We start from the raw sequence: 11,283 nt of genomic DNA on the forward strand, positions 1-11,283 counted from the left end.
AAGGAAATTAGGTCAGGGAAATTAGGTCATTCCCTCCAAGGTTAATAAAATGCCAATTTTTTAAAATTTTATTTGCTCCTCCAAATTAACAACTTCATGGTAACAATTTTATTTCCTGAATTTTTCCTTGACATCTTTCTTACACAAATGATACTCATACATATCATTTTTAATTTCTAGTTTATTTGCAGTGGACCACAATTTAAAGATACTTGTGAAGCAATAGTCTTCTAAATCATCAAAGTTTTTAAATTTTATTTTTGTTGTTTTGTTTTTGTCTTATTTTGTATTGCCTAACCTACATATATTTAAAAGAAGTTTTTCTCATCAAGCCTTTCCTACTTAGTTTTGAAAAAGATAACTTGTCTTTTTGTACACATAGGTTCACTGGTTTATATAATGCTTTGTTAAATCATAATTTATTAATAAATAAATCCTACCAAATATACTACTCAAGTTATAGAAGCAAGAATGCATGGATATGAGTCTCAACTATTGCTTATATTAATCACCCGTCTTTAATCTGAAGTTTTGTCATATGGGGCCTGACCAACCAGGACTGGTCAATTGCTAGAGATACTACTATCTCTAGCAATATTATTACTATCTCTGTGGGTTCCCTCCAAATGCAAACTAACCAATCCAGAGTGTATGCCCCTCTTCACTATTTCAATAGGCTTTTCCACTCCAGGCCAATATTTCTTTGCCTAATTGGCCTAGAACCCGGTAACAGATATTCAGAACAACTTCTATACCCCAGAGCCTGCTGAAATTCAAACTTGTCAACTCCAAACCCTGTCTTAACAAATTCTTTCCATTAGAAACTAAAATAAAGACTCTCGCCATGTTTTTATCCTATTCTTTCTGCCTCTTGGCCAACCCTAGGACTCCTCTGGGTAGCCCTGTGTGGCATGGCATGCCTTCTTTTCTTGGAAACTATGAGTAACAAATTCTCTTTCAGTGGAAGTTGTCTCCTAACTATTGGCCTCATCATACCTGAATAATAATAAAACCCATATTTTAAAACATTGCTGATGCTGCCAGTTCACATTAAGTGGTATGAGGAAGGATGTGGGTGGGGGTGGCAGATAAGAAAAGGGACCAGGTGGGAGTTTGGTTTTATACATGCTAAACTGGAGATATCCACTAAGCATCCAAGTTGAGATGACAAGTAGGCAGTTAGATGGCCTGTAAGTCTTTACCATAGAGATGGTTGAAATCACTCCAAAGTATGCTGACTATCTTCCCTTTGCCTCTGCATTTCCATTTCCCATCTTTCCCCATCCAGCTTGGTACTCTAGGAGACTGGACTCAGTTAATGATATTTCTGACTTTCATTTGAGCTCGGCCAATGGGAGCATCAGCGAGGGATTAGTGAGTGTAAGGAGAGGATGTGGGACTGCCAATTTCTCCAGATTCTACCCCCTCTGCTAAGGTGTGAATTGATGCTGCCCCTGCACCAAAGGGTGTAGCTCCCTCCAGTCACCCTACACATTCCACTACTCTTTCTGGGTAACCAGCAACCACTGCTGCCTGGAGCCCCTTGAGGCTTTTCATTCAGTTTAACATTTTTTTTACTTTATGTGAATGTGAAAGTGATATATATTCAGTGCAAACTGCACTTTGATGTTTGAATTTTTTATCTTTTCTAGGTTAGTGATGATGTGGTGTGACAGTTTCTTGAGATGCAGGGCAGAGCCAGTGAGATGAAGCTCCCAGTCAACCCCACGATTACAAGGGAAAATAGCCAACACTCTATAGTACACTGTGTACTGTGTGTTGCTAAACTATGATGTTCATAGGTTAAGAGTATTCAATGCATTTCCAAATCACAATATTTTCAATAGTGGGTTTATTGCCACATGACCCCATCATAAGTGAGGAGCATCTGTACTGCACAGTCTGTTGTTAATGTTCCTAAACAATGCTCACATCATTATAAAAAAAAAAATCTCATCACCTTGGCCACGCGGGGCCAGGGCTGTGTACCACAAGCCAGTTTCCCCCTCTCCCTGAAGTGGGGAGGCTATGCCCACCATGAAGACCCTGAACCCCAAAGCCGAGGTGGCTTGAACACAGGCTGCACTTGTGGTTAACATCAGCATGGTGTGGGGACTTCAGGACATGCTGAGGACCAACTTGGGGCCTAAAGGGACTATGGAGATGCTTAGTTCTGGAGCTGGAGACAGCAAGCTTACTAAAGATGGCAATGCACTGCTTCATGAAATGCAAATTCAATACTCCACAGCCTCATTAATAGCAAAAGTAGCAAAAGCCCAGGATGATATAACTGGTGATGGTACTACTCCCAACGTCCTTATCATTGGAGAGCTGCTGAAGGCAGATCTCTACATTTCTAAGGGTCTTCATCCCAGAATAATTAGTGCAGGTTTTGAAGCTCCAAACCAAAAGGCCCTGCAGTTTTTGGAACAAGTCGAAGTAAGCAGAGAGATGGACAGGAAAACACTTATAGATGTGGTCAGAATATCTCTATGCACTAAAGTTCATGCTGAACTTACAGATGTCCTACCAGAGGCTGTAGTAGATTCCACTTTGGCCATTAGAAAAAAAGATGAACCTACTAACCTGTTCATGGTTGAAATCATGGAGATGAAACATAAATCTGAAACTGATACAAGCTTAATCAGAAGGCTTGTTTTGGACCACGGGGCCTGGCATCCTGGTATGAAAAACAGAGTGGAAAATGCATACATTCTCATGTGTAATGTCTCCTTGGAATATGAGAAAACAGAAGTGAATTCTGGCTTTTTCTACAAGAATGTGGAAGAGAGAGAAAAACTAGTAAAAGCTGAAAGAAAATTCATTGAAGATAGAGTTAAAAAAATAGTAGAACTGAAAAAGAAGGTCTGTGGTGATTCAGATAGAGGATTTGTTGTTATTAGTCAAAAGGGAATTGATCCTTTTTTCTTGGATGCTCATGCAAAAGAAGGCATAGTAGCTCTGCATAGAGCTAAAAGAAGAAATATGAAGAGACTGACTCTTTTTTGTTTTGGGGTGGCTCTAAATTCCTTTGATGACCTAAATCCTGACTGTCTGGGACATGCAGGACTGGTTTATGAGTATACTTTGGGAGAAGAGAAGTTCACCTTTATTGAGAAATGTAGCAATCCCTACTCTGTCACATTATTGATCAAAGGAGCAAATAAGCACACTCTCACTCAAATCAAGGAAGCAATAAGAGATAGCTTGAGGGCTGTAAAAAATGCTATTGATGATGGCTGTGTGGTTACCAGTCCTGGCGCAGTAGAAGTGGCGATGGCACAAGCGCTGATTAAACACAAGACCAGTGTAAAGGGCTGGGTCCAGCTCGGGATACAGGCATTTGCTGACACATTGCTCATTATTCCCAAGGTCCTTGCTCAGAACTCTGGCTTTGACCTCCAGGAAACATTAGTTAAAATTCAAGCAGAACATTCAGAGTCAGGTCAACTTGTGGGTGTGGACCTGAACACAGGTGAGCTGATGGTAGCAGCAGAAGAAGGTATATGGGATAACTATTATGTGAAGAAACAGCTGCTTCACTCCTGCACTGTGATTGCCACAAACATCTTCCTGCAGACAAGATCATGTGGGTCAGAATGTCCTCTCTGAAAGGCTGAATGGAAGCCTCCCTGGTATCATCTGAATCCTGAAGACTACAGAATGATCCTGAGGAATAGAATTGTGGGATTTTTGTCCAACCTTCAAATAATGTTCATCATTCAACTCTTCTGTCAGGGCCTTGATCAACACAGGGAGAAAATATAAATATAACTCCAAGGATTGAGATTTGCAGATGCCAACTTAATAGACTGGGAAAGAGACTAAAAGGAGCCATAAGTGGAGGAGGAGAAAACAAAGGAAAGTATAGGCACTCTGGATACCAAACAAGGGAAGAAGTTTAGGAAGAATGATCAGCTGTGCCTGTGGAGTACACAGGGCATATGAGACAAGGACTGACTGCAGACATGCCATTGGGTAAGCAATATGGCCGTCACCAATCACTGTGACAACAGCAATGTCAGTGGAATGTTGATGGAGCACTTTCTTGTACTGTGTACACAAATACAAAGCAAAAAGTGATTCTACTAATCTCTTCCTGATGGCAATAAATAATCATAGTTTAGGGGACATTTGATATAAAAGTATGCTCAAGCATACTTTTAATCAGTATTTTAATCATATTTTTAATCAGTACAGCATGATGTAAATGTAGATACTCATCAAATAATGACAGCCAACATTAAACAAGCAGCAAGAGTTAGGTTCAGGGCCAGGTGCTTTGCCAATACTGGATTATTTAATATTTATAATAATACTGAATTATCATTCCCATTTGATTGATTCATTTAGCAGCTATTGAATACCTACTATGGGCTAAGTACCATTCTAACCACAGAGGATACATCAGTAATCAAAAGAGGAAAATATGTCTGCTGAATAGAATTTATGTTCTTGGAGTAGGGTTCAAACATGAAACTGAGACACAGACAAGTTACATAATTTCTCCAAATCTAGAAAACCAGAAAGTAGAGGAGCCAGATGCTTTGAAATAGTGTACAAATGAATTTATAATTCAAAGGGTTGTTTTAAAAATCAAGAATGACTTTAAACTTGTATAGGATAAATATGATTGTCTTAGTTACTTTCCTTGTTGCTAAGACAAAATACCCAATGCCCAAAATTAAAGGAGGAAAGGTTTATTTGTCTCAGTTTGGAGAGGTTCCAGCCCAAAGGTGGTTGGCTCTAAGGAAGGGTTGCATGGCAGAGGGGCATCACACAGAGGAAAAACATAGCATGGCAGGGCAGGTAGAAGACCAGAAGCAGCAAGAAGCAGCCTGCCTCTCCCTTTTATCTTTTCCAGGCTACCCTCCTTTTGGATGGTGCCACCCACCTTTAGTTGGGCCTTCCTATTCTCCACACCTGGAACTATGTTAAACCAATTATTAGACTAATTTAGTAATCACACACCCTTAATTCCAGCATCACACCCCTAATCCCAACATTATACCTTTAATCCCAGCATCACACTGTCTAGATCAAGCCACCTCTGAAAAGCCCCATCTAATACTGCATAAGGCTTTGAGGGGACATCTAGATATAAGCCATAACAATGATTGCCTCAACCAGGCTCAATTTCATATTTAAATATGAAATATCCAATTATCCAATGTTTGTTGAAAATTAAGGTTTTTTTAAGTTCAAATATCAAATACTTACTGGCAGTTTGCCACCTTTGAACTCCAAAGGACACGTACATACACTTCTCTAGGAGGGATAGGGCTGGGGGAGTGACCTAGGCATTGTGTGTCTTTGGCCAAGTCAGAGAAAGGAGTGGATTTCCTGTATAGACTTTTGTCCAGCTGCAATCCATGACTCTAGAAGTCCGAAAATTCCTCTAACAATCAGAGACAAAAGACTTAGCCACAGATGGGCTGGACTTCCCCTCTCAGTGGCACCAGAGAAGCTGTTGGGTGAATAGGAGGGAGAATAGGCTTGCCCCTGAGGACTACAAGTGTCTTTGTGAAGCAAAATGATAGGAAAATAACAAATGGCTTTATAATTCTATTTTCATGGTTAGAAAAGTCTCAGTGCTTCATTTATTTATTTTTAAATCCATGTCTCTTTTATATAGGTATAAATGCCAGATTGGGCCTCAGCTAATCAGCATTTCTGATTTCACTCATGTATGTTGAAAGATAACACAAGTTACTGACTTGATTACCAGGCTTTGGTTGCACTGTACAGCCTGCTGCCTTATGGCTTTCTTTTTTTTTTTTTTTTTGGTACCGGGGATCGAACTCGGGTCCTTGTGCTTGCGCAGCAGGCGGCGAAACCACTGAGCTAAATCCTCGGCCCATGGCTTTCATTTTTAATCTCTATGAACTCTGCATGCTCAGAGAGAAGCTTTCATAGTCATTTATTTTAAACTCTCCAGTGGTTGTCTCTCAGTGCATATATCCATACAGAAGGTGACATTCCCATGAACAAGTCTGGGCTCTAAGCCTTCAGCTACCATTCAACACAGCCTTCTGATGGGATTTCCAGTTGTCTACTTTCTAGGAGGGGAGGAAGAAAGTGACCCTTCATTGTTGACCACATACTATATGCAAGATTCTCTGAAGGATAACTATAAATACTAGTGTCTATTTATTATCTGTTTCATAGGTAAGAAAATATGCCTGAGAGAGGTCCAGTTTGCAAGAGGCAAAATCAAGATTTGAACTCAGTCAATTGCTTATGTAGGATGAAAAGTTACCTTCTGTCTGGTGAAGACAAACATTGCTAGTTATTTCCCAATAAGAATTCCCTCTTTTCCTGATTTTAACTGAATTAATGGCTTCCCAAAATAAAGGCTGTATTTTCTAGCTTTTCTTATAACACAATGTAAGTTATGTATCAAAATTTGGACTAATGGGAAGTAGGTGGAATTGGTATGAACTTCTTCTTGCTTGTTCTTTTTTTTTTTTTAAGAGCTTTCTCTTCCTGCTTCCCGACCAGAGAAGGCAAAATTGGTCATGAGTCATCCTGGATTCTGTGGAGGAGGGAAGGCCCGAGAGAGAGAAAATATAGAGCAGAACATGTCCTTTTCACTGATGCCATGATGCCACCCTACCCACCATATGACTTTAACAAGAAAGAAATTCATATTTTGTTTAGCTCACTATCACTTTGGATTTCTGCCACCATGACCAAATATGCAGTCTAACTAAAATATCTTTTTAAAGAAGGTTGTATTTTTCCTCTTATCCTTTTTCAGAGAGCACGCATTGTTCTCTCAAAGAGACTTAGGTAAATGTAAGAATAGAACATCTTAATGGGAAGATTTTGTTGACCACAGAACACTTTCAAATGCTAGTAATTTTTTTTTAAAAAAAGCTACTAATTTTGCATGGAGAGAAATATATACAGTTAAAAGATTTTTTTGAAAAATGAGAAAACTTGGTAACATCCAAAGCCCTATCAGGAAAGGTGCTATTGCTTCTAAGATATTCTAATGAGGTAATATGTGACAGTAAAATATTCTCTACATTTGTTTGTTTTTTGGGTGATTATTCCTTTTATAGGGACTTCCTGAGAATGTAGGTATGAATATAGTAGCTGAAAACACTGACTTTGAAATTAGAAAGAGGCAAAGTTAGGGTCCAGCTAGGTAACCTGACAGTCCAGGTGATGTTCGTAAGTTTTCTGAGCCTTGACAACTACACTGCTAATAGTTCCTAAGATCTTGTTCAACGGGAAAATAGGCAAAAGCATTGATGGATGAATTCATTAAAAAGCAAATATAAATGACTAGTAAACACATGGGGGAAAGACAGCTCAAGAATTATCAGAAACAAGTAAAAAATGGAAGAATTACATTATTAGAATTAGGATTTTTTCCAGGAAATTTGGAAGCATAGTTGGGTACCTTGTTTGTGATATGAAAAGGCCCTCAAAGTCTCATGTGTTCTCAGATGAAGTTTTTGGAAAGTAATTGTATCACGGGGTAACTTTTCTCATTGGTGGATTAATCCATTAAAGATCATAGCTGAATGTGCTGTTAGGAAATGGGCCCCACTTGGAGGAAGTAGGTCACTATAGGCATGCCATTGGAGAATAACACATGCACACACATGCATATCCGCACACACATGCACACACACACCCCTCTGGCTCTTCCTGCTTTCTCTGCTTCCTGGCTGCCATGAGTTGAATAGCTTTCTCCTGTCAGCCTTTCCATCATGCCATTTCTGTCTTGGAGCCAGCCTACCTTGGACTGAAACCTCCCAAAATATAAAGCAAATAAACTTCTCTTCCTGTAAATTGTGGGTGTCAGGTATTTGGTTCCTGCAGTGGGAAAGCTGACTAATACATTACATATAGGTAGAAGCCGAACAAGTATCCATGGTTGGTCCAACTTTTTATTTTTTTATTTTTTTGGTACTGGGGATTGAACTGATGACCTTGCGCTTGTGAGGCAGGCAGTGGCACCACTGAGCTAAATCTCTGGCCCTCAACATCTTTATAAATTTTATTTTATTTTATCCCATTTCTCCCCTTTAGCCACCTCCTCTCACTACGTACAACAGCTTTGTTTCCATTTTTTCCTTCTATTTTCACTTGTTTTCTTGTCCTTTCCTTTCTTTCTCCTCCCTCCTACCTTATTCCCCTTCCCATTTGAACACTTTCTTCCCATTTCCCAATATCCATTATACATTTCAGTCCTTATTTCCCACTTTTGTTTTCTCACACCAGAGAAACAGTGCAATATTTGACCATGTGTGTCCAATTTATTTCACTTAAGAATATGGACTCAAGGTGCATCCATTTAGTTATGATTGTTTGAAGCTCATCCTTCTTTATGGAAGAATAGTGCCATTGTATATATTAAAAAAAAAACTACATCTTCTTTATCCACTCATCAGTTGATGGGCATTTGGGCTGTTTAGCTATTGTAAACTGTGCTGCTATAAACATTGGTGTGCATATATCACTGTGGTATGATGCTTTTAATTCTTTTGGGAAGATAGAGGTACAGCTGGGTCAAATGGAACTTCTAGTTTTAGTTTTTTGAGAAATCTCCACTGATTTCCACAGTGGTTACACCAGTCTACACTACAACAGTGGAGAAGGGTTCCTTTTCCCCCATGCCCTCTCCAGCATTTGGTATTGGTTGATTTCTTCATAGCAGCCATTCTGTCTAAAGATGAAACCTCATCATTGTTTTAATTTGCATATAATGAATGACTAGTGATGTTGAACATTTTTTCTTATATTTATTTGCCAGTTCTAATTCTCTATCTGAGAAGTATCATTTCAGATACCCATTTTTTCATTGGGTCTTTAAATTTGGGGGGTCTTATATTTTTGAGTTCTTTATATATTATAGATAATAGTCCTTTATCTGAATAGCTGATAAAAATTTCTTTCCTGAGCCAGGGATTTAGCCCAGTGGCACTGTGACTGCTTCTCAAGCACAAGGTCCTGAGTTCGATCCCCAATACCAAAAAAAAAATTTTTTTCTCACTCTGTCAGTTTTCTCTTTACTCTGTTGATGGTTTCTCTTACTGTGAAAAATCTTTTAAATAAGATGAGGTCCCAGTTGCTGATGCTTTGCAGTATTTTCTGTGAGGTCTGGGTTTTGTTCATGAAATCTTTGCCTATGTCCTCAATCGTTCTACCTATTCTCTCTTCCAGCAGATTTAGTGTTTCTGTTTTAATATTTAGATCTTTGATCCATTTGGATTTTAGGTTCGTGCATGGTGAAAGATGTGGGTCTAGTTTCAGTCTTCAGCATGTGGAAAGCAGTTTTTCCAGCACCATTTATTAAAGAAGCTACCTTTCTTCCAGGGAAAGTGTTTGGCTCCTTTGTCAAAGATAATGTGGTTGGGTATGTGTGGAGTTGTTTCTGCATCCTCTGGTCTGTTCCATTGATCCTCAAGTCTGTTCTTTTGCCAGTACCATGCTGTTTTTATCACTGTAGCATTGTAGTATAGTTTAAAGTGAGGGATTGTGATACCCCTGCTTTTGCCTTTGTAGCCCAGAACTACTATTCTAGATCTCTTGCTATTCTAGATCTCTTCTGATTCCAAATGAATTTTAGTATTGTTTTTTCTAGTTCTGTGAGGTATACTATTGGGATTTTGATTGAAATTGCATTGAATCTGTATAACAATTTTGGAACATGGCCATTTTCACTATATTGGTTCTTCTTATCCAAGAATAAGGGATAGTTTCCATTTTCTGATATCCTCTTCACTCTCCTTTTTCAAAGTGCTATAGTTTTCAATGTAGAGGTCTTTTACTTCCTTCGTTGGATTGACTCCTAGATATTTCACTTTTTTGGATGCTATTGTGAAAGGAATTGTTTCTCTAATTTCTCTGTGAGTCTCTTATTTGTGTACAGGAAGGCTATTGATATTTGAGTGTTAACTTTGTATCCAGCTATGCCACTGAATTTGGTTATCAAATTTAAAAGTCTTTTGGTGCAGTTTTGGGGGTCTTCTATGTAAAGTATCATGTCATCCACAACTAATGATAATTTAACTTCTTCCTTTCCTATCCTTATTCATTTTATTTCTTTCTCTTGTCTAATTTCTCAGGCTAGTGTTTCCAGAACCATATTGAATAAGAGTTGTGACAGTGAACATCCTTGTCTTATTTTTAATTTTAGAGTGAAAGCTTTCAGTTTTTATTCATTTTGTATGATGTTGGCTGTTGCTTTGTAATAGATGGCTCTTATCAGATTGAGATAAAGACCATCTATATCAATTTTCTGTAGTGTTTTTATCATGAATGGGTGTTGGACCTTGTCAAACACTTTTCTGCATCTATTGAGAGGATCATATAGTTTCTGTCCTTGGCTCTGTTAAATGTATTACATTTATTGATTTGCACATGTTGAACTATCCCTGCATCCCTGGGATGAATCCAACTTGGTCATGGTATATAACCTTCTTGATGATTTACAGCAAACAGAATGAGGATTTTTACATCTGCGTTAATTAGGGAGATCTTGTTTTTGGTTGAATCCTTCTCTGTTTTTGGAATCAGGGTAGTGTTTGCTTCCAGGAATTAATTTGGGAGTATTGCTTCCCTTTTAATTTCATCAAAGAGTTTAAGGAGTAGCAGCATTAGATTGTATCTAAATTTCTTATAAAATTCAGCAGTGAATCCATCAGGGCCAGGGCTTTTCTTTGTTGGTAGTTTTTTTAATTACATATTCAATTTCATTGACTGATACTGGTTAATGTAGAATTGCTATATCTTCTTGATTCAGTTTTGGTAATTCATATGTATCTAGGAATCTGTCCATTTCTTCCATATTTTCCATCTTATTAGAATACAGGTTCTCAAAGTAAGTATTGATGATATCCTGGATTTCTGCAGGGTCTGTTGTGATTTCACCCTTTTAATTCCTAATTGCATGGATTTGGTCTTTTCTTTACTCTTTTTGATAAGATTGGCTAAGGGTTTTTCAGTTTCATTTAATCTTTCAAAGAACCAACTCTTTGATTCTTTGATTCTTTATATTCTTTTCTTAGTCTCCATTGCATTAATTTCTGCTTTGATCTTTATAATGTCCTCCCTCATACGAGCATTGCACTTGACCTGCTCTTCCTTTTCTAGAAGCTTGAGGTTCAACATTAATTAGGTTGTTTATTTGAGTCTGCTCTGTTTTCCTGATATGGGAATTCACCATTATAAATTTCCCTTGTAGGAGTGCTTTCATAAGGCACTTTTATTGAGCCCCATAAGTTCCAGTATGTTGTATTGTCATTATCATTTAATTGTAGAAAT

At 38.2% G+C, this 11,283-nt stretch overlaps 1 protein-coding gene across 1 annotated transcript; it reads left to right on the plus strand.

Moving 5' to 3' along the window:
* Positions 1-2,028: 2,028 nt before the first annotated feature.
* Positions 2,029-3,763, plus strand: LOC101717841 (T-complex protein 1 subunit zeta). Its single transcript, XM_021257783.2, is given in 2 exon segments — positions 2,029-3,574; positions 3,577-3,763. Coding segments are annotated over 2 exon segments (1,590 nt in total). The 3' UTR covers positions 3,621-3,763.
* Positions 3,764-11,283: the final 7,520 nt, after the last annotated feature.

This window comes from Heterocephalus glaber, unplaced genomic scaffold, assembly GCF_053883595.1.
Source record: "Heterocephalus glaber isolate CG9 unplaced genomic scaffold, H.glaber_assembly_v1.0 deba00001666, whole genome shotgun sequence".
Classification (NCBI taxonomy): Eukaryota; Metazoa; Chordata; class Mammalia; order Rodentia; family Bathyergidae; genus Heterocephalus; species Heterocephalus glaber.